At 29.8% G+C, this 24,529-nt stretch overlaps 2 protein-coding genes across 3 annotated transcripts; one reads left to right on the top strand and one right to left on the bottom strand.

The window, feature by feature from the left end:
• Positions 1 to 1,819: 1,819 nt before the first annotated feature.
• Positions 1,820 to 23,248, bottom strand: LOC113871254 (29 kDa ribonucleoprotein, chloroplastic). 2 transcript variants are annotated; one of them, XM_027508229.1, is made up of 6 exons: positions 23,022 to 23,248; positions 4,948 to 4,987; positions 4,477 to 4,863; positions 3,322 to 3,423; positions 2,926 to 3,198; positions 1,820 to 2,168 (listed from the first exon to the last, which is right to left on the bottom strand). In XM_027508229.1, the coding sequence occupies exons 1-6, from the start codon at positions 23,210 to 23,212 to the stop codon at positions 2,109 to 2,111; spliced, it is 1,053 nt and encodes a 350-aa protein (XP_027364030.1). In that variant the 5' UTR covers positions 23,213 to 23,248; the 3' UTR covers positions 1,820 to 2,108. The 2 variants fall into 2 exon arrangements, with proteins under 2 accessions (XP_027364030.1, XP_027364031.1); XM_027508230.1 differs by lacking the exons at positions 4,948 to 4,987; positions 23,022 to 23,248 and having other exon boundaries at positions 1,838 to 2,168; positions 2,929 to 3,198; positions 4,477 to 4,911.
• LOC113871253 lies at positions 18,602 to 22,032 on the top strand. The gene is made up of 4 exons (XM_027508228.1): positions 18,602 to 18,954; positions 19,346 to 19,574; positions 20,938 to 21,090; positions 21,251 to 22,032. The coding sequence occupies exons 1-4, from the start codon at positions 18,751 to 18,753 to the stop codon at positions 21,934 to 21,936; spliced, it is 1,272 nt and encodes a 423-aa protein (XP_027364029.1). The 5' UTR covers positions 18,602 to 18,750; the 3' UTR covers positions 21,937 to 22,032.
• Positions 23,249 to 24,529: the final 1,281 nt, after the last annotated feature.

Raw genomic sequence — 24,529 nt, 5'->3', positions numbered from 1 at the left:
TATTTCTTTAAAAGTTTAATAATTAGTGTAGATTTCTATGGACTTTCATAATCTTAGAAAAAGAAGACTAAACTTTTATTTTGCTCTCCAAAAGAGTTTGTGTCCAGTGTTTTACTATCTAAAAAAATTAAAAATGTCATGTTAATTCTTAACTTTTATATTTGTCATTCATTTTAATCACTAAACACATTCCATTAACAAATGATAATAGAAAGCTGACATATCACGTTAAGTGACATATCACTTCTCCTTATTTTTCTGTCTTTGAAATACTTATTATCTCTATTTTAATACAAATCTTTGAATCCATTCATTGATTCATATACAATTACGATTAATCAAGAATTCACTTTCTTTTGTTTGTTTGATTGATGCAAAGAAATTTATTTGTTGAGTCTAACTAAAATTTTTATCTAAAAAAAAAACTATTCACAAATTCTCACTCATTCCTCTGTCTCTCCTTATAATCTTCCTCTCCTTTTTCGTTCTCTATATTTTCTTCCACACAAAATCTCATTTTATTATGAAATTCATTTTTACCTTCTTGCTACAACTCATTAAGTCTTCCTCCTATGTCGAAACCTTCTTAGATCCATTACTCTCCATGATAACAACGAATGTCCATTTAACAATAATTTCTTAGTTAAAAATGAAAGAAGGAGCACCGGAAAGTCACCATAGGAGTGAAGTCACTGTGAGTGATGGAAGCTCTCAGCATTAAAAAAAAAAAAAAAGTTCTAACAAAGTATTTTTCGAACCTCCTCAAACCATTAAAAGAAACCTAATAAGTTTGGGTAGAGATTATTAATATTAGAATCATTTTTAAATTGAAATTCTTATAAGAAAAAATAATTCAAATTATTATAATCTTATGTAAAATTTAACTGTCAAATATTTTAGTTAATATATTTTAAATTGAGATAATATCATGTGTTAATCTTTGAATCCATTCATCGATTCATGTACGATTACGATTAATCAAGAATTCACTTTCTTTTGTTTGTTTGATTGATGCAAAGAAATTTATTTGTTGAGTCCAACTAAAATTTTTATCTAAAAAAAAAAAAACTATTCACAAATTTTCACTCATTTCTCTGTCTCTCCTTATAATTTTCCTCTCCTTTTTCGTTCTCTATATTTTCTTCCACACAAAATCTCATTTTATTATGAAATTCATTTTTACCTTCTTGCTACAACTCATTAAGTCTTCCTCCTATATCGAAACCTTCTTAGATCCATTACTCTCCATGATAACAACGAATGTCCAATTAACAATAATTTCTTAGTTAGAAACGAAAGAAAGAGCACCGAAAAGTCACTGTGAGTGATGGAAGCTCTCAGCATTAAAAAAAAAATGTTCTAACAAAGTATTTTTCAAACCTCCTCAAATCATTAAAAGAAACCTAATAAGTTTGGGTAGAAATTATTAATATTAAAATCATTTTTAAATCGAAATTCTTATAAGAAAAATAATTCAAATTATTATAATCTTATGTAAAATTTAACTGTGAAATATTTTAGTTAATATATTTTAAATTGAGATAATATCACGTGTTAATCTTTATTCAACCACGTCAAAGTTAGGATTAAAAATAAAAATTTATAAAAAGTAGGGACTAAAATAAAAATAATTCGTTTGAAGAGACTAAAATAAAAAATTTGCTAAAATATAAAGACGAAAAACATATTTAAACCTTATTTTAAACTATTACGAAAGAATTTTATAATTTTGCAGAAATTGAAAACAAAGTGCACTTCGAAGTCTGTCATTATATTATTGTACGAAACTTAGCACATTCAAGTGCTAAATATTTCTTAGGAAATGTTATATAGATTAGAAGATATGATTCAATGATGACATTTAGTGAGCCAAGAAGGAAGCAATAGGTAGCCCAATGTCAGTAGAAGCAAAAATGCGAAACACAATATAACAGCATTTGGGTCAGCAATCGTTTGAAAGGGGAAATAAATAACTTATACACCACAATAAATGAAAAGGAACTCCTCAGCAAATTGAAGCAAGTGCATCATGGTTGGTATACAAGCATCCCCTTCTCATTTCTATGGCACCATTTTGAACATCTCATCATAGCATTGTCAAGTTTCTATTAACCTTGTGAACGTTTTCCTTGAGCCAAGCATACCCGCATAGCCCGTCCTTCAAGGTCCTGAAGAGCACAATAATTTACATAGAACCAATGAGCAAAATAACATCAATTTTCTTACAATATTTTGTCAATTAGACTTAATTTTAAGTATTCAAAAAAATAATTATTTTTTATTAAAAATATTTATTATATTCACAATACAAAAGTATAATAAATACTTTTTTAATAAGTGCATAAGTTAAATGGCTTTAGATTTATCTTCTTTGATGTTTTCAATCACTTAAAAGTCAAATGTTAACCAGTCTTTAAATATATCCTCTTAAATATTTTAAACTACTTAAAATTTAATTCTAACTATTGCCTTAACCAAGAAAGTAAAAGTACTTTTTTTTTATTATTGAAAAGTATCCATTCACTTTCATGTAATTTTTAAATGTATCCTTAATGTGATTGTTAATAATTTTTATTTATTGCTTCCTAATCTAGAAGCAAGCTCTGACTAAATAATTTGTGTTTTTGACATAATAATTTATTTTAATAAAAGCTTTTTAGTTTTTCTCCTAACCAATCAAACTAGTACATAAGTACAACAATAATTAAGTTTATCCTATTGGATAAAGTGTGTTACATGAATGACATAATGCCATTAAATTAGATAAAATTAAATTTTAAAAATATTATTTATCAGAAAATTTCTGTTGATTTTTTCTGAACTTCTTTTGGTCCCTCATTACTATTTTTTCATATAGCTAAACATCATACATAATTTGCACAATGCACAACCAATAGAAGAGTGAAGAGATGAGTAGTAGAATACCACATCATTCAAGGCTGCAAGGGCAGATTCCATCTCTGCTTTTGTTGAGTAGCAAACAAAGCCATAGCCACGTGACTTACCAGATTCCCCATCATACAAGACCCTTGCTCCAACCACTGTTCCATATTCTTGAAAAGCTTGTGTCAAACTCTCAGAAGTCACTGACCATGACAGGTTCCCAACAAAAAGCTTATGCTCAGTTTCAGGGTACAAAGGTTCTTTTGGTTTTGGTCTGTTAGAGAAGTTCACCCGCAAGGTTCTTCCCAAGAACTCCTGAGAAGTTCATTTACTACTTCAGTATGCAAAAGGGTATCAGAAAAACAACCCAATTGAAAATAAAATGTGAGAACAAATGCTAATGAACAAAGGAAAGACTAAAGAGGCAGTGATTCTTACTTTTCCATCAAGATTTTCTATTACTGCATTACAATCTTCAATACAACTCATTGTCACAAATGCAAAGCCTCTACTTCTTCCAGTTTCCCTGTTGTAAAGAACCTAAATGTATATATATGTACAATCTTCATTAACAACACTGAAAGTTAAGGAATGCATGGATAATCAAATCATAAAATGCAATTTGGATTCCAAAGACTCGCATGTGTGAGGAATATATGCTAGCTAACAACCATTTATGGAGGAAAATTTTCTTCTTTTGCTTTCATTTTTCACATCACTAACTAAATTTTATAGGTGATGTGTCTAACAATATAGTTTTTCTTTTTCTTGCAAACATCTTATCGTAAACATGATCAAAACTTCAATACAAAAAATCTCTTGCAAAATTGCAAATTTAGTTGATTATAACATTGTTTCACTAATCATTATTATACACACATGTAACACATTAAAAAGCGGGAGTGTAAATCAGTAAATGGAATAAATAGAAGCTCCCAAGAAAGAAACAATGAATGAGGAGAATGAGACTAACGAGACAATGAATTGATCAGAAATTGCAAATAGAAAATAAGCAGACACCTCTACCAAAAGAAGAAAATTTTCGACAGAAAATTATGAAGGCATATCTGAAGCCCCTTTCAGATTTTAACTCGCTCTTGGAAGTTAATTATCAATAAAATAACTAAGGCAAAATGTTTAGTTTACCATTAAGATAAGCTTCAAGAAGACATATGATCCCTCAGACACCACCCAATTCATCCATACTTATTACTTAAAAATCCAAAACAAATGAAATAATCAATCGAAGCAAAAGCACAACAAACATTATTTCAGACACCACAGATATTTAGAAAAATTTCATTGAACTAAATTAGAATGTAAGTCTGAATTATTGAAGTCAAAAACCAAGGACAGCACACTATTATAAATGTAATCATTCATTAGCTACACACCCATCATCAGAAAACCTTGCATCAATTAAATCACACCATGCAGAAAAATAAAATGGGATGCCGTCATGATAAATTCATAAATCATAGTGTAAATCAAGATGACATTAAAGTAAAGTAATTTAAATAAAAGGAATTTACAAATTTACTCCTAGCATATTATCCTATAGATATAATTGCTTTATAAGAGTGACATATATACCTCAATTAGTTCTGCGCTACCATAGTCCTCAATTAACCCTGCAAGTTTTGCACTATCAACACTATAAGGCAAATTCCCAAAATAAAGTTTAGTGTTGTCAGAGGATTCAGTGTCTTGTTCTGCTATCACTTCTCCTTCCTCCACTTTCTCTTCAACTAAAGCAGCATCAACTTCAGAAGCCACAACCATCTCTTCTTGTGCTGAAATTCTAGGCACCCACAACTTGTGTGAAATGGTACCCCCAATGGACAAAGGTTCCACTACATAGGAGAGTGTCAAAGATGCAAACATGCGGTTTGAGGGCACACATTTGACTGTGTTAATGGAAGAAGAAAACAAGGATGCTATGCCTGCAGCAGCTGTGGCAGCCATGTTGTGGTGATGCAACTCAAAGTGTTACGAGTTGGTCACTTTTTAGTCTATGAGACATTATGAGAGAGAAAGTGGATTGTGTTTGGCGTTTATGATGACGTGGCATGATTGTGTCCACTGTCCAGTGATGCAAGAAAGGATATGGCAAGATAAGATTAGTTTGTTTATGTCGAATTGCTATGTGCAATTTCTATTTCTCTGTGCAATGTGTGTGACTATATATCCATCCAAATACAATTTTATTGTACTTGTATATGTTCATTGGGTTTCTCAAAAAATTGACTATATTCATTTCTTTTCTATTATGGTATATTCATCCATTATTAACAATATTACGAATTAAAAAGTGTGAAAATATTATTAGATTAAAAACATTATTAGAAATAATTTGTGCTATTAATTTGCTAGTTTTATGGCCCATTCAGAACTTTCTCACTAATTATGCTTCGATTTAAATGCCGAATTATTTTAAATCAATATTTAGTGATGTCAACACATATTCCTTGATTTTAATTATTCTTTTATTTTCTTAACTAGTCATTTAACTCGTGCATTACGCGAGGTTGTTGTACATATTTCTTAAATAGTGTAAATATAATATAAATTTATATTTTATTAGATATAATAAATTGTTTGAACATCAAATCAAATATATTATTATTCAACGTCATTAATTAATCAAACAATTAAAAATTAATTTTTAAGAATATTGTAAAAAAATTAACTACAATGTATTTATAAAATTTAAGTGCGTTTGCGCAATGTTTAAGGAATAAAAGAAATTTTGGGTAATGAGCTAAAACCTATAATGAGAATATTTTTCTCATTTTTTTATAAAAAATATAAAGACTTGAATTAATATATAAGCACTTTTATAAAATAAGTGAATAGAAGAAATATTATAATAATTTATTTTAAATTTTCCTTTATTATTTTTATTTTAAATTATAGTTTTTTTCTTAAAAAAAGGATTCATTATATTAATTATTTTTCTGTTATATTTTTGTAAATATGTTTAGTTATAAATATAGCTTATATATTAAAGATATAAGAAATATAAACATGTACTTTTTTCATTAAATATAATAATATCAATCATCATCTTCACTTATTATTCTTTTCTCTTCAAATCCTCCACATGCTTAAAGCATCTAACATGGTATCAATAGCTTCTTTATAAAACTATGGCTTCAGCAATTCAATTACCCCCCAAACTTTTACCGCACCAATATCCATTAAACTAGATGAAGAAAATTTCTTGATCTGGCAACAACAGGTTCTTGCTACTGTTCGTGGGTTAAAACTCAAAAAATACCTTGATGAAAAAGGAAGTCCAGTAAAATTTACAACCAAAGAAGATAAAACCAGTGACACAATTCAAGAAGCATACCTCAACTATGGGCAGCAAGATCAACTACTTGTAGCATGACTTTTAGCATCAATGATCTCACCAATCTTGACTAAGATGGTTGGTCTAACCCATGCTCATCAAATCTCGAAAAGATTAACATCATATTATGCATCTCAAACTCAGGCCAAAATCAAGAAACTCAAGCTACAGCTAACAATAATCAAGAAAGAGAAATATGCCAATGAATACTCCTAGAGATCAAGAAAATTGTTGATTCTCTGGTAGCAATTGGATCTGCAATCACAGATGAAAAACATATTGGACCATTCCTGGATGGGCTGCATTACCTCTAGGCTTGATCCTTGTTCAGTTGATAATATCAAAGCCTTGTTGATGTCTCAAGAAGAAAGATTTGATAACCACATAAAGGAGGATATTAATCTGATCCAAACAAATATTGTATTAGCTTCATTCAGGGACGGCTCAAGAACTTTTAGGACTTAAAAGCAAATTTAAAAATGAAGCTTTTTTATTAATAAAATAATTTTTTTTAAATTATTATAATTTTATTTAAAATTTATTTAAAATAAGACTAAATTAAAATAATAAAATTGTCAAGAAAATAAATTTGACACTTGCAATCTCTACGTCTTCAAAAGTGACAGCTTTACAAAGAAACTGTGAAATTATGTTTAGTAGGTGCGGGTAATGGAGGCTGAGTAGCGAAGGGAAGACTCTTGTATCAGTGCCTCCGTATTGAGAAAATGGAAGGCTTCGTACCAATGCTTATGCTTTAGAAAAATAGAAGACTTTGCTTCCTCCTCCACTATTACTCCAAGGTTGTTGTTAGTAAAAAAATATAAACTGAAACAAAATTAAACAAGAAGAGAGTAGTTAGAAAAAAGAAGAAGAAAGAAGTAGTAATTAAATAAAAAATAAAAAAAATGTTCAATTTTTTTCTTTGCTATTCAATTATTTTTTAAAAAAATAAATTAAAAAATGTTTATTATTTATTAATTAAGATTAAAAGTTACAGCTCATGAAATATTATTTATAATATCAATGAAAAATTAATAATTACTTAAAATATTTAAATTAAAAACTATTTTTAAAATAATAAAACTAAAAAAAAAAATTTAGAGAGCTAAAGCCCTTGCCTTACTTGCTTGGGCTTTAAACCACACCAAGCTCCATTACAGTTTCCTAGTTCTAGCTATGTCGAGGCAAAGGTGATTCTCAATGCTATAGAGGTGGTTTAGACAATAGAGGAGCAATACCCTTCTATCGCGGAAGCTCAAACAACAATAGATGTGACATAAATTCAAATGGAAGGTAGAGGATATGGCAGGAACAATTGGAATAACAAAGGTCTCCATGTCAAATATGTGGTAAACCGAGTCATCTTAGTGCTGATTGTTGGCACAGATTCAACCAGGAGTACCAAGGTCCTCCTCAAGCCTCACTAGTCAATTTAGTACTCAAGAATCAATATCCACCCAACAGTCAAAACTAGCCACTCCCTCAACCGTTCATGACCCTCTATGGTACTCTGATAGTGGTGCCACACATCACATTACACATGATGAAGGTAACCTTTCCATGAAATCAGATTTTAACGGTTCTAAATGTGTTCGAGTTGGCAATGGTATAGGTTTGAACATTAAGCATGTTGGACATTCTAAATTTGTTGTTCCCTCATTCTCTAAACACCTTGTCTTAGACCAATATTACATGTTCTTTCCATCTATAACCAAGAATCTCCTTTGTGTATCAAAATTTGCTCTTGATAAAGATATTTATTTTGAGTTTTATCATAACTATTGCAATGTCAAAACTCAGGATACCGTGGAAAAAATTCTTCAAGGCACACTTAAGGATGGCCTTTAAGCGTTCCCTCAGCTTCAACAAAATCAATCCTACTCTGCTTATATTATTGTCAAATAACCAGCCACACAATCTTTAGAACTATGGCATGCTACACTTGGTCACCCTTGAAAAATATTCTTGAACAATGTAACATACCTTGTAATTCTTTTCCTAGTTTCCTGTAATGTCAATCTTACTATATAGGAAACGCACATCGTGATGACAACCACAAACCGTGTCGCCGAATTAAACGATCTTGAAGTGGATTTCACACAATAAAAACAAAATTATTACGGCACAAATAAGAATTGAAATAAGAAGAAAATTAATAAAAAGTAAAAATAGAATAGAGATGGAAAATTGCGCCACAATCGCAAGATTGATAAGCCAAGGAACGATCGCCACAAGAGTTTTGGCCTCTTGATAAGATCAAAGAAAATTGGCTCACTCAAGAACCTAGAGTCACACGCTCTCACAAGAGTGTTCAATCTCAAATTATATTCAAAACTAATTAAAAGTGTGTTTACAAGAGCTTATATATGCCTAATGCTTGTAAACTAATACTAACGCAAACCCTAATGGGCTTCTTGTACCAACAAGCCTAAATTCAAATAAACTAAATAAAATAACAAGATTTTATCCTAAATAAAAACTCAAAATAAGTAATGACTAATATCAAAATAAATAAACTAAACATAATAATTAAATCTTAATAAAACTCGTTAGAGTTCAAATCCTCTAAGCATATGTAATTGATTATCTTGGGCTTTTCTAACTCTAAATTGAGCTCCCTTTCAAATAAGACAGCAACAATCTTTTCTAAGTCTCCATTTATTCTTTTTGCCCTTACCCTTGTCATTGGTCCTTGAAGCTCTTCCAATGCCTTCAAGTCTTTATCTTCAATGGGCTTTCCTTGATTCTCATTAATCCCTCTTTCTTCAAGAAAATTTGTCCTCAAATTTGACTCTTTATTACCTACATCAACGAGAGATAAATCAAATACATTAAAAGTAGCATTAACACCATACTTACCTAATAAGTCCACTTTGTATGTATTATCTCTAATCCTCTTTAAGATTTGAAATAATTCATCCCCTCTTGTTTGAAGCCTTGCATTTCCTTGCATGGGAAACTTTTTTTTGCACATATATATCCAAACCCAATCTCCAGGTTCAAATTCTACTTTCTTCTATCCCTTATTGATATACTTTGCTTGTTGCTCTACTTTCTTTTCAATTTGATGTTTTATTTTTCTAATTGGAGGTAGGTAGTAAGATACTTCTTTAGGGAAGACATCTTCAAAATCCTGTAGAAGAGAGAAAATACTACTAGGCAAAATATCGTTAGCAAAGGAATCCATAAATTTATTATGAGGACTTTCTTTATACAGAGGTAAGCACATAGGCCGAGAGGCCAACAAAACTTTCTTTACTTCTTTTTCTCTCACAAACAAATTTTCTCTCATTTCATATTGATTTTTTTCTTCACCTTTCTTTTTACTCTCATATTTCTCACTTGTAAGTGTTTCACCTTTCTCTTCACTCTCATATTCCTCACTTGTAAGTGTCTTCACTTTCCCCCCCTTTCTTTTTAAGTTTGCCTTCAAACTCACTCTTTTTCTTTTCATTTCTTCTCTCATCTTTTTTTTCTTGCTCTCTTCTTAACTTCATGACTTTTTGATCTTCATGTACTTGACTAAGAGTCATGGGCACTAAAGTGATTGTGCACCTTTTATGTACAAACGTAAACTTGTTGGAATAACTATCATAAATAGCTTTCTTGTCAAATTGTCATGGTCTTCCCAAGAGGATATGACTTGTTTCCATAGGCACTACATCACATAAGACTTCATCCTCATACTTGTCAATAGAAAAAGTAATCAAAACCTGTCTATTAACAACCAACTCTCCTTCATCACTCAACCATTATAACTTATAGGGCTTAGGGTGAGGAGTAGTAGTAAGATTCAATTTTTCAACAAGTCTAACACTAGCCACATTGGTACAACTACCACCATCAACAATAAGAGAACAAATCTTTCCACGTACCAAGCATCTTGAATGAAAAATATTTTCTCTTTGTGTAGTGTCAACATTTTTAGCTATACTACCCAAGAGACGCCTTACCATAAGCAAATCTCCTTCATGGCATAAAGCTTCAAACTTACTTTCTTCTTCACTGGAAGCATGTGATGATTAAGATGAACTTGCACTTGAGATTTCACCATTCTCCTTCAAAATCATAGTTTTCTTGTTTAGACATTGGGATACAATATGACCCTTTCCAAGACATTTGAAGCATTTGATTGCTCTATGCTGAGAAGTAGGAGAAGCAGAAGTATTAGTAGAATTAAAAGAAGTTTTAGAGGAAGGTTTACTACTTTGTACAAATGTATCCTTAATTGATATTTCCTCCTTCTTTACTTCTTCCTTCCACCCTTTTGAGTTGTAAGAAGAGACATTCTTCCTCAAAGTACCCTTTCTCTTTAGTTGTGCTTCTACTTTAATAGCTTGGTGAACCAAATCTTCAAGTTTCACATAAGGATGAAGTTCCACTATGTCACGGATGTCATGATTCAACCCATTTAAGAAACGAGCCATTGTTGCTTCTCTTTCTTCAAATACATTAGCTCGTATCATGGCAACTTTCATTTCTTTATAATAGTCATCAACACTTTTGCCACCTTGCCTCAAACCTTGAAGCTTTGTATGAAGCTCTCTATTGTAGTATGTAGGAACAAATCTCCTACGCATTAGGTTCTTCATTTCAGTCCATGTATCTACAGGCTCCTCATTATATCTCCTTCGGTCCCTTTGAATTTGATTCCACCACACCAACGCGTAGTCGTGAAACTCTAGGGAGGCCACATTTACTTTCTTTTCTTCACTATAATCATGGCATGAGAATACTTGCTCTATCTTCAATTCTCACTCTAAGTATGCTTCAACATCATTCCTTCCATAAAAACTAAGAATCTTTATTTTAACTCCACCAATTCTCTCATTTTCTCTTATTCTTACATCTTCTCTTCTTCTTCTTTGATTCCTCCTCTCTCTATTATCTCTCCACCTATCATACCTCCTTTCTTCATCATCTCTCCTATTTCTTCTTCTTTCTCTTGAAGAATTACTAGAGTCTTCATAGGCATGTGGAGAACGATCACGTGACCGCCTTCTTGCATTATTTGTCAACGCCTCTTGAACATTCCTTATTGCTTCATTTTGCCTCTCAAACATGCTTTCAAATCTTTGAGCAAGTCTTTCAATTTGCGAGGCAAGAGTGCTCTCTCTACTTGATCCTCCTTCTTGAGACATTCTACAAAACAATAAAAGTTAATGCAAAAATAAAAGGTTCTCTCCACTCGCTAAGTATTTTCACTCAGTAGATATTCACTCGTGTTTCACTCTAAATTGGCTTTTGTGTAAGGATTTCTCTCTTGCCTTTTTCCCCTCAAATGCTCTCAAGAGTTCTTAAGGAAGTCAACCTCCAATCCACATAATTAACCAAAACCAAGAGACAATCAATCAATGAGACTCAAGTGAAGCCAACAAAAGAAAACTCTAAGACAAAACTAAGGAAGCCAACAAGACAATAAAAAAAAAAAAGACTAAATAAAAAATAAGTACACTCAAAAATAGATTGCAAATAAGATAAAATTGAAGAATTTAAAGAAGATTATATAACGTTAAACAACTACTATTTTTTTTTTGTATGGAATCAAGCAAAATAAGTGAAAGATTGGAAGAAATATATCAAAAACAAACTTTTGTATGTTGCAAATTATTTTTTTTTGTAGTATTTTTTTTCTCTTTTTTTTTTCAATGAGCAACGTGCGATGAACAGTACTTTTCAAACCAATTCTAACCAAAGCTCTTGATACCAATTGATGACAACCACAAACCGTATTGCCGAATTAAACGATCTTGAATTGGATTTCACACAATAAAAATGAAATTATTACGACACAAATAAGAATTGAAATAAGAAGAAAATTAATAAAAAGTAAAAATAGAATAGAGATGGAAAATTGCGCCACAATCGCAAGATTGATAAGCCAAGGAACGATCGCCACAAGAGTTTTGGCCTCTTGATAAGATCAAAGAAAATTGGCTCACTCAAGAACCTAGAGTCACACGCTCTCACAAGAGTGTTCAATCTCAAATTATATTCAAAACTAATTAAAAGTGTGTTTACAAGAGCTTATATATGTCTAATGCTTGTAAACTAATACTAACGCAAACCCTAATGGGCTTCTTGTACCAACAAGCCTAAATTCAAATAAACTAAATAAAATAACAAGATTTTATCATAAATAAAAACTCAAAATAAGTAATGACTAATATCAAAATAAATAAACTAAACATAATAATTAAATCCTAATAAAACTCGTTAGAGTTCAAATCCTCTAAGCATATGTAATTGATTATCTTGGGCTTTTCTAACTCTAAATTGAGCTCCTTTTCAAATAAGACAGTAACAATCTTTTCTAAGTCTCTATTTATTCTTTTTGCCCTTGCCCTTGTCATTGGTCCTTGAAGCTCTTACAATGCCTTCAAGTCTTTGTCTTCAATGGGCCTTCCTTGATTCTCATCACATCGACTTCCCTTTTATAATTTCAATATATTGGGCTCATCCCCAATCCCCACTACAAATGGAGCTAGATATTACATTGTGTTTCTAGATGCTTATTCAAAATATAGTTGGATCTTTCTATTACAATCCAAATCTCAAGCTTTCAATGTCTTTCTACAATTCAAAGCTACTCCTAAACTTCGATTAGGCACCAAATTAAACGCCTTATAATCACATATCAAAAGAATTCCTAAAATTCACTAGCTAAGGCATTCAACATAGATGAACTAGTCCTCCTACTTATGAACAAAATGAAAGTCATGAGAGGAAGCGCAAACATATAACAAAAAATTAGTTTAGCTCTCTTAGTTGAAGCCTCACTCCCTTTACTCTTTTGGGGTGAAGCTTTTGTTATTACCATTACCTTTATTAGGGGTGTTCATGGATTAGATTTTCAAAAAATCAATTTAGATCCATTTAAAGTTCAATTATATGGATTGGATTACAAACCAATCTCTTTTAATTTTTCTAAAACCAGTTTAAATTTAGTTTTAAAATTTAGATTTGGTTTAAAATCGGTTTTAAACCGTTTTTACATATGGTAAAAATACACCATAATTATTTTTTAATTATTATTAAATTATTTAAATTTTATAATAAATAATATAACATTATATATACATATATATATATATATATATTTGTTAAGCATCAATATTTATTAAAGATAAAATATGAATACAAAGAGTACTCTAATCTATTACATTAACAATACATGTTAAGAGAGTATTTGCATATATTTTAATTTATTAATAATATTTTTATATTTTATTAAAGAAATAAATATTTAAATATATTCTAATTTTTATCATCTATCCATCACACAAATTAATTATATGAGTTAAATTTTAAAATATTTTATTTTATTTTTCTATTCGGTTCAAAAATAGTTTTAAAATATAAATTTAGTTTAAAATCGATTTTAAATTCAGTTTGTGTTGAAACTAGTTTTAAATTTGGTTTTACGTTAAATTAGTTTTAAATCTAATTTTAAATTTAATTTTTAACACAAAATTAATTTTCAATATATTTGTGAATTATATTTTTAAGATAAAACTAATTTATTATACAAATGTTACATTAAATTAGTGCATTTTAAAAAGATTTTAACAATATTTATTAATATATTATATTTTAAAGAAGTATGTAAAATATTTATTATTATTTTTAACTTATTTTTAATAAACGAAGTTTATAGTAAAAATTTAAATTAAAACCTATAAAAATAAAAATTAATAATATAAATAATAATAAAAATTTTATGTTATAATATGTTAAAAATTAAAAAATAAACATAAATATAAAAAAAAGTAGTAATTAATTTAAAAATATTTTTTATATTTTAATATTTTTAATTATTTTAAATATTTTAATTATAAGAATTAAGATTAATAAAAAAAATAATAGCAGTAAAATGTAATTACAATAAAATTTTGTAAACTAATATAACACCAAAATTTAATAAATAAAGATATAAGGTTGCTTCATACATATAGATTTAGATAACTAAAAACAAATCCAGTTTTAGAAAATAAATTTAGACACTAAACGAGTTACATAAATATAGTTAATAAAAAAACTGGTTTAATATGGATCTAGATTTTTAAAACTAATTTGACATTAGTTATAGATTGGATTTATGAAATTGAATTTTTTGAATACCCCTAACCTTCATCAATTTACTCTCAAATCCTCTTCTTCACAACATAAATCTCTTCGAAACTATTATTCACAAGTCACCGAATTTATAAAGACTTTTTGTTGTGCTTTCCAATTGAGTTCTTATAATCAACATATAAAGGACTTCAACTCACATGTGTGTTTAATCTTTGGATATAATTATTAACACAAGAGACAAATACTATATTTCTAGTGTCACAACGTGGATCGCAACGGGACAACAAGGCATGTTATTGATTCTAAGAATAAATATTTGCTAAGAAAATCAAAGTTAACCACTAAAATTTATTAATTAGAAAATTTTTTAAAATATAATCTTTAAAATAAAAGATGGATTCAGAAGTTAGGTACTTATAAGAAAAATATTGACATCCTACAACATCTATTTAAATAATATTATATTTAATTATGAAAATTTATTTTAATTTTAAAAATATTTATTTAACTCCTAAATACTAACTTTTTCTATTTTTATCCTTTATTTAAAGAAAGTAAATTTATTTATTAAAAATATCAATTGATGTTATAGAAAAGGAGAAAATTATTATTTTGAAATCATTTTAGCTCGACGAGTCCAATTTTTGCTTATATATACTTAGTGCAATTGAGGACTCAAAGTCACGTAGATCTATATAAAAATTGTGCAATTAGTTTGTTAATTTGAAATTTATAAGGTTTTAAATGAAATTTTATAATATTTTAAAAGAATTTATTTTAAGATTAATTGTATTTTTAAAAAAATAATTTATATCTTTTAAGATATCATATAGCACAACTATACATGTTACTCTACGATAAATTATATGAAAGGTGAAAGAAAATCATGCATTCATATTATAACTCATTGCAAAAGAGTGTGGTAATTAAAATAAAATATTTTAATTAATAAAAAATTATTTTGAATATATATTTTAATTTGAAATTTAATATTAAATAAATTTAAAACAGCATAAGCTTTATACAAAAATTTCTCACAAATTATTTGTCAACTGAAAGCAATGTGAATCATATATCGATATGGTAAAATATTGTATAATAAAATAAAGAAATAAATTTAAGTAATCAAATATTTAGTTATTTAATTTATTAAAATTAGAAATATGATTTATTATTATTATTCTTTTGAATATAAAATTAATTTTATTTAATAAAAGGAGAAATATTTAAAGGGAAAAATATATTTAAATTACTTAGTAAGATAATTATTTAACAAAATAAGTCATAATATAGCTTAATTTTAAAATAAAATTTTATTACATGAGACCTACACAAAGATTTTTACCGTTTATAATGTATAAAGGTTAAAACATTATACATTAATATTATATATCATTACACTTAACTTAGTTAATAAATTATCACTTAATTATTTATTAATTAGGAAAAAATATTTAAAAGAAGACATTTGAATTAATAGAATAGAAAAATACTTAAGATATTTGATTAATAAAAAAATGAAATAAATAATAAATAAAAAGAAACATACTTTAATTGATTAATAACATGTAACACTAATGCAATTATTCTAGTTTATGCTACTCATTTTATTGCAAGGTCATCTTCTCAGTCTAAACAGAACACTCATCCCGTGATCACAAGAGCAAAAGCTGAGATAGTCAAACCTAAAATATATGTTGTTGTTTCCTCCATGTCCTATTATCACACAATAGAACCTTACATAGTAAGGAAGCTCTCTAAACCAAAATGGGCTCAAGCAATGAAAGATGAATATAGTGCTCAAATAAGTTTGGGAGTGTTTCGTGATTATGCACAACAACTGTGCTGGAGGATATGTACAGTTGTACTTCTTCTTTAGTGTAATTGATTTGGAGATTTTTAAGAGGCCTGTGAGAAAGAATTTGAACTTTGAATTTGACCACATAAAATCATATCTTTATCTATTAATAAGTCATATATTTGTTAGAGATAAAGTATATATTTTAGAGACCTAAATATTATCCTTTCTTGTATTCCACACCCTATATAAAGGCTTCGTACACTTGACACAAACACACTCTCCCTAATTGACTTTTAGTGTGGTTTAGGGGTGAAGATCATTGGTAAAGATGTAAGATACCTTTCCGAAGTCTGAGTAGTGATTGAAAGCGTTTTTTGAGAACAAGAACTTTTTTCATCTCTTTTTCCTTTTTCCTTAAGATTCCTTTAGCTTGAATTCTTTTTCGAATGAATATGAATTTCCTTACCATCTTCTTCCTTCTTATTCCATTATAAGTAGTTAAATCCATAGTTATGGTTATGGTAGATCATTTGTAAACTTTATGTGATCTTTATTTTTAATGATAGTTGTAGTTTTCTTTTTAAATTGGTTTTTACATTAGTATATCTATATTTGTATGTTTAGAATTAGTCATTCTTAACATATCATAATTGATTACATTATAGGCGATCGTATCACATATAATTAATAAAACTGTAGGATAAAATGAGACAAAGAATTAAGTATACCAAATTAACAGGTGCTTTATGCGAGCATGAGTTATCCTCATATCTTGAAATTCCTCATTCTTGTAGGAGGTTGTCCAATGTCTTAAGATGCAGATAACGTCCAAGGACAACCATTACCTCCTTTTCAAGGCATAGAGTGCCTCTACTAGAGTAAAGCACACCTGAAATCCCTCCAAGCTAAATACCGATCATGAGTTCCCGTTTAGTAGAGCACTCTCTTAACTTCGCTTGAGCAACATTCTCTCGCTCAAGCATGCCAAAGAGCGCTCATCCAAATGCACTCGTTTGTGCTTTGCAACATTTACAAATTATGAAGCTCCATGTTTTGTCTTCATGTCACGCTTTAGGCTAGCAAACTTAGGGAGCGCACTTATGGAAGGTTGTTATTGAGAATGAATCATTTGTTTTTCTTTCTTATTCTTTGCGAAGGTTACTTCACTTCCAAATACCTAACATAAAGGAGAAAAAAGATCTTTCGTCTCTCATCATTCATTCCTTATATATTCTGCTTTGCGTTACTCTCCAAGTAGCAAAATGTCCCTACTAATTGTCTCTGTTTTCCTTTTCTGACAAGCATCATTACTAAGGCAGTCTTGAAGCAACTTTTCCTCTCTTCCCCAAGACCGCTCTCTTTTGCTTCTTCTCTTAAGGAATCGTTCCTCTTTGAATCCGATGAGATAGGGAGTGCACTGACTGGCTTTATTTAACAGTAACCAAGGTCGCTGCCTCAGAACTTGCCTTATTCTTCCTTAATCTGCTGGACACCCCTAGGCGTTTCCTACTCCTCTGCCTTGTGGTCTCCTTTTCCATCTTTTCATTTCACTTTTTGGCCCTTATATCCCCTTTTTCTATTTTGTCCTTGTTGTAATATTCATTTCCTAACACATTATATAAATATTAGGTGTTAGTAGTTTTAGTATAAGAGATTAACAATCATACAAAAACATAGATTAGGGTTTAACTAAAAATGAACATAAAAAAATATAAAAGTAAAATTAAATACCTTAAATTCATTTCAAATAACTGTGTTATCTTTTTTTTTTTCATTTGATTATTTTTCTTGATTTAAGTCTTTTATAGTCTTAATAATTAAAACTAATTTATGTAGGATGATATTCTATAAATTCAATTTAACAACTTTATTATCTTTTGATAAGTACATCTATTTATGAACATACTTTTATGCATAACACTACCTAAACTCTAATTTGAAGCATCTAACATGAATTAAAAATAAATATAAATAAAAGATATTATATATATATATATATATATATATATATATATATATCCTTTATATTCAAAACTTTGATGCAATTCAACATATAATAAAATTTTTTATTTTAGAATATATTTTAATATGCATGTATATAAACAAGTTAGATAATATCTTAAATATTATTTTTAAAGTAATTTATTTGATAAATTTTAATATTGATTAATAATTTAAAAGAATACACTTTTAGTTAAATTCTAAATATGATTTTATATTGTCCCATATAATATTAATTTATATATTTAAATAATAAAGTTAAGCTGGTAAAAATATTAACTTTAATTAAAATTTATAATATATATTATAAGAAAAAAATATAATATATATTGTTAATTTAATTATTTTTATATTTTTGATAAATTTGAATCAATAATTAAAAAATATATTAAAAAATATGTTAATAATAATTTTCTTACTCTTAAAAATGGTTTGTGCCCTGACTTTGTTAACCTTCGTAATCATGAGATCGTTAGTGCTGTATTTGTGTCGATTTAGAAACCATATAACTAGCTAATAAAAACCCGAACCCGACCCGGCTGGTCTATTCACGCTCACTCAACCTCATTCAGCGGACCCAAATCAAATTCAAAACCCTATGAATCAGGGTTCGTTAGGGTTTTAGTTTTACCTCATGTGGCGCGGTGCCAGAGCTGGTTCCCGTTGCCTCCACCGTTTCTCGACGGCGGTGCGGCGGCGCGCGGAGGACGAAGGTGACTGGCTCTTCTCTTCCGAGTGGTGGGGATCCGCCCCCGACGACGGCAACACAGTTCTCCGATCAACTTCCGGCATGGGAAACGGCGTCGTTTCGGTCGTTGCACATCCCTCCTCAAGACCCGTTAGTTCCCACTCTTTCTTAACGCCTTTTTCTCTTTAGCTTCTGTTTGCATTGCACGAACCATTTTAAATTTTCCGAACCTATTTATTTTTGGCGATCTTCCGAAAGAATTTGAAATTTCAGAAAAATTAAATTAAATTGAACTACGGCAATTCAATATCTATAACTTGCAAATTTTGTTTAAAATTAAATTAAAATGGTCATAGATGTAACCATATATCTAACTGAGATTATTTAATTTAATTTTTGCGAGACAATTTTTTTTTCTATTTTGCAAATGCTTCATGTCTTGAAAACACAGCCTTTGAAAGATTCCCTCTATTTAGATACCCATTTGAATGTTCTGCATGGTGTTGACAATGGAACTTGGGGTTTGCATGGTTTCGTCCAGAGTAGGATGCATTGGTCAAAAATGGAAAGATGGCTGCAGCAGAGGTGTGAGGAGGTGCATTCTGGATATGGGGATGGAGGGAATCTGAGGATACTTGGATATCAATGGCGGGTGCTTCGTTTCAATGATGTTACTCGACAGAGCACAGCAAAAGTAATGCTTTCTTACCGTGAAAACAAACCGGGTTCTGTCTATATCACGCAGCAACCACATTGCTTGGCCGTGCCATGTACATTCCCTAATCATTCTGCTATGTGAATAATATAAAATTATAATTGTGATGGAACTTTATCTCCTACGGTCAGTTTGGTGTTTTGGTGAGTTCTTATGTAAAAATTTATCATACCTCTGAGTAAGGAAATAATGAGTATCAGTCTATCAGATTAGAATTACCTATCCTGTTTGTCAGATGCCAGTTAAAGCCAAAGCTAGTTTCATTTTCACTTAAATGAACAAAAATGGACTCACTTAAGCGATGTAGAAAACAACAAATTTTTTAATGTAAAATTAGCTTAAGTTAATTTTGTTAGCTCAAGCAATCTGTAGCGAATTATTTTGGCTTAAGCTAAATTTGTGTATTTTCTCACAATCTTCTCTTCTCTTTCTCTCCATGTCTAATACTCCTTTCTCAATCTTCATATTCAACCTTCTTTTTTCTCTCATACTCAACTCTTCTTTTTCTCTCCTAACTATCTCTTCCCTCCACCTTAAACTCCTCTCTTCCTTTTCTCACTCTCACCCCACCTTGTACCTATCTCTCCCTCTTTCCTCCATACCCAACTCTCCACCCTTCTTTCTCTATATCACTTGCCCTCCTTATCTCTATCCATCCTGAGTCCTTTTCCTTTCACACTCAGTTTTTATCTCTTCAAATGCACAAATTTTGTTTAAGCCAAAATAATTTGCTTAAGCTAAAAAAAATTTATTTAAGCTAATTTTGTATAAAAAATATTTTTTATTTTCGGTATTTTTGCTTAAGTCAGTTTATTTTCGTTTAAGCAAAAATGAAACTGGATGTCTCTGTGTTAACTGGAGCGGATCCACATTCCTGTTTTTTCCGTTCCTTGTCTTTCAAATAGTAACATTCTCTCTCTTAGTTGTTAGTTTTCTTTACTGAGGTGTTATTTTTTATTGGAGGAACTATGAAGGGGACACCATAAGAGACGGGTGATTTGATTCCCCTTATCCCTTTGCATGAGGGAAATTTCCTTGCTATTTGGTATTTAGTGTTTGTTGGGAGGCTTTTGCATGCCATTTGAAGAGAATGACTTTGTAGGCTGCCTAGATATAAATCTTGAATATCTGCTTAACTTGTGCTCTTACAACTTATTTTCTTGCATCATTCCTTTAATAAGCTGCTTTATGCTCACCACTCCATTACTTTGGGCCATTTGACACTAATTACTATATGTCATTATGGATTTTGATATTCGGTTTTTGGTCATGAAATTTATTAGTTAAGTTCCAGGGGTATCTTTTCAGTCATGATTCTTCTTTATTTCAAATTTTATGATCATCTCTGTCCTTACAGTTGATTTTCAGTCCATAATCCCAAGTATATATTTTTTATTTATTTAATGCCCCTTTTGCAGATGTGAAGAGTATGATATCAGCTGGTTTGACTACCGTAGCCTCGTGTAATTTTGATATTACCAGTGCACTGCAAGGAAAGAAAAATATGCACATTTTATGCATTGGACATGGTGGGGGAAGTTTACCACTGTTTTTGGCGAGTAAAATCCGAGGTGAAAATTGTTCTACTTTACAGTTTTTCTGGTTTTAAGTGGTAGCTTGAAAAATTAATGCATTCTCCTTTTTCTTCCTCTCCCTTGTTCACTAATATTAACAAATATATGGTTGTAATTAATCCTTGCAGACCTTATTATTTGTCTGTGCTCTTGCCAGGTGCCGTTGTCCATATAGTTGAAATTGATCCCCTTGTTATCTCAGCCTCAATTCGTGCTATGGGGTTCCCGGCCTTCTCACTCATGACACAAACGGGTGACCGGGCTTTTGCAAAACCTGGTATCATAGATGAAATTATGTGGAAAGGCATTCATGAAAGGATTCATCTTTATGAAGCAGATGCTGAGCAATTTATTATTAATAATACCGATCTATATGATATGATCTTTGTTGATGCTTATGATGGTGATGATATATTTCCCCACAAGTTATGGGACCCAGATTCACCATTTCTTAAAGCCCTAAGTAATCAACTTCATCCCAAACATGGCACTGTTGTGGTGAACCTGCATTCTGACTCTGATATCTTCAATGATGATGGATATGTTCCATCTGTGCTCGAACAAAACTTACCAATGGGAAAGTATGTGTCTCATGTTTGCCAAGCGTACAAAAACGTGCTAGTAGGAAATGGAGGTTCTGGCCTTGCTTTTACTGTTGCAGTTCCTTGGGTCTATAATACGTCTCTGATTGTGTGTAGAGGTTTTGGTAGAGATAATGAGTATTTTAACCGGGACTTGGTTCTTAACACCCTCATTTCTAAATCCCTTGAACTAGAACAAGTTATGGACTTGCCATTCCCATGTTTGGAATACATAAAGAAAGGTTTTATTCTTGTTGACTAACTTGATTATCCCCATGTACATTTAGACCCATTGCTATGAAACTTTTTTCCCTTCTATGCTCGACTATTAACGGAAACATTTTAACTGGGTTCACTCGTGAAAGTAGTGGTGTGCAGATTTTATCATTGCCATTCGACTAAGTTTTGAAGATATATTTTATCCATATTAGCTCCTTTTTTTGGGTCGAGATTGTATCAGCTCCTTTGTGTAGTAAAGAGGTTTTTATTTGTTTTGTCATGAAGAAAAAAAGGTTAAGAACAGCAGTGCATGCATTTACGCTCGACGGTATTGGGACTGCAGAAATCATGGACCTATATTGAATTTTGAGTTAAATAATTTGTAAATCGCTCCTACAGTGTAATTTTGAAATAATATACTTCATACATTCTACAATTAAATGTCTGGACAACAACCTTTTTTTTAAGGGGGAGGGGTGTTGGAGTGAAATTATGCGACTTTCCTTCTATGAAAATCATTTTAAGGATTAACACGCGTAATTGTCTAGAGTAAGCATAACCCGCTTGTGTTCCCTCTTATTCTTCAACCCCAACATGAAATTGATAAAAAGAAATATATCGACAAGAGAAATATCTATTACGTATCTATCGAGACAGTGATGAGTACAAAACGAGCACATAAAAATATATCGACTTTTTTTCTCGATTATTCTTTCAATTTGTAGTATGGGTTTTCGAAGCATCATCTTTGGAGATGAAAGAACGTAGGAAATGTACAAAGAGCGTATGGATTATTTTATGTTATATATCTTTCAGTTTTTTTTTTTAATTTCTTACAGGAAGATTGATTTTTGCTATTGTTCTATTGCTGAAGGATCATAATAAGCAAGTGATTTCCAAATGCTCCAAGAATATTAGTAAAAAAAAAAAAAAACTAATAAATAAATTTATGGCAGAAGATCGATTGAAAAATCAACTTATTGAATAAGTATATCCAAACGCAGCCGAAGTCGAAAAAGGCTTAGGCAAAATTCATGGAGATAGATCTAAAAGAACAAGTGTGAAAATGATGATAATGGCAGGCATAATAAAAAAGAAGAGAGAAGAAAAGGATGTTAAGGGAGGTTCGAAGGAGGGGTTCCGAGGATGCTGGCCTGTTGGGACTCGAGTTCGTTGATCTGTTGTTCGCGGTCCATCGCAACGATGAGAGGAACCACCAAAACGATGAAAGTTGTTCCAACGATCCACGCTGCTTTCCCTGTGCTTCGTATAAGCTTCTTCGCCACCATTCCCACTTCCTTCATCCCCTCTCCACCCATTCAACCCCCTTTCTCTTACTCACTGTACTCAAACCCTCAAACCCTTCTCTACTTCCGTTTAGTTTTCCTTTGGCCACATCTCCAATTTCTATTTTCTTCACTTTATTATAAGGGTTTTTGTTCTCCATTAGGTTTAAATATCTTTAATTATTTTTTATTTTAAAATATATACTTATCCTTTTAATAAAACTTTACCTTTTTTAAACTATCATCAATTTACTTTAAGGTCAATATTTTTCTTTAGGGTTTGTTAACTAGCAGCAACGTAGGGTGAAAAAAATGTTGATTTAAAAAAATTAAGGATTAAAACTCATGAAAATTCCATTATTAAAATTAAAATCTCACTACATATAAGATGAAAATTTATTTAAATTTAAAAATATGCTGTTTTAACCATTTTGAGATAAATTTTAGTTATTTTTTATACTTTCAATGCGTATGTATAAAATAAGATATATAAAATATTGTATGATATTAACTTTTATTTATTTAAATAATAAAATAAAAATATTATCTTTCTAAAATTTGTATTTAGTCAATAATTTCATTAAATATCTATTTAATAATATTTTATTATGTTAAGGTCTATATTGTAAATTAAATCATAAAATTTATTTGAATGAGTTAAAAAATTGTAAAAGTCGTAAGTTTTTAATAACTTAATTAATATTTTAAAAACTCTCTTAAATGTTTTTGTAAGAATAACACAGTAAATTGATTGTTTAAAAAATTTGAATATCAATTTTAGTATTTAAAAAATGGCACATACGAACGAGAGACCAATCTCCATTTATATGTCCAAAAGAATTTTAAAATTTAACGTCTCGTGCATCTTTACACGAATATTTAGTCTTGATTTTAACAATTGCAAATATACGTTAGGTTGCACAAATACCATGAAAAAACCAATCATAATAGGTTAGTATTGGCTATAGGAGAACGTTAATATCAGTCTTTAAAAATTAACTTTAAATAATTAATAATAATAAAATTTATTAAAACTATTTATTATATTAAATATATAAAAGTGTTATCTATGTTTTAATAAAATATTATTACTTTTACGTGATTTAAATCAACTCGTGTTAAGAAAACTATTAACTTTATTTATGATAAGTATTTTTAAAAAAATACGTATGCTAATTAGCAAGTATCTTAGAATTTAATTCATTTTAAAAATAATTTTAATAAAAAATAATTTATTATTCTTTAATGAATAAATTTAAGGTACTGGTTAACGATGTCCTTAAAAAAATTAAATTGAAATTATTTTAAGCCCCAAACTTAAAGAGAAAAAAATATATTTAAAAGTTGATC

The sequence above is a fragment of the Abrus precatorius genome, unplaced genomic scaffold, assembly GCF_003935025.1.
Source record: "Abrus precatorius isolate BTA unplaced genomic scaffold, Abrus_2018 Scaffold7, whole genome shotgun sequence".
Taxonomy (NCBI): domain Eukaryota; kingdom Viridiplantae; phylum Streptophyta; class Magnoliopsida; order Fabales; family Fabaceae; genus Abrus; species Abrus precatorius.
Note: the sequence above shows the minus strand (reverse complement) of the source record. Positions and strands in the feature narration are given on the sequence as shown.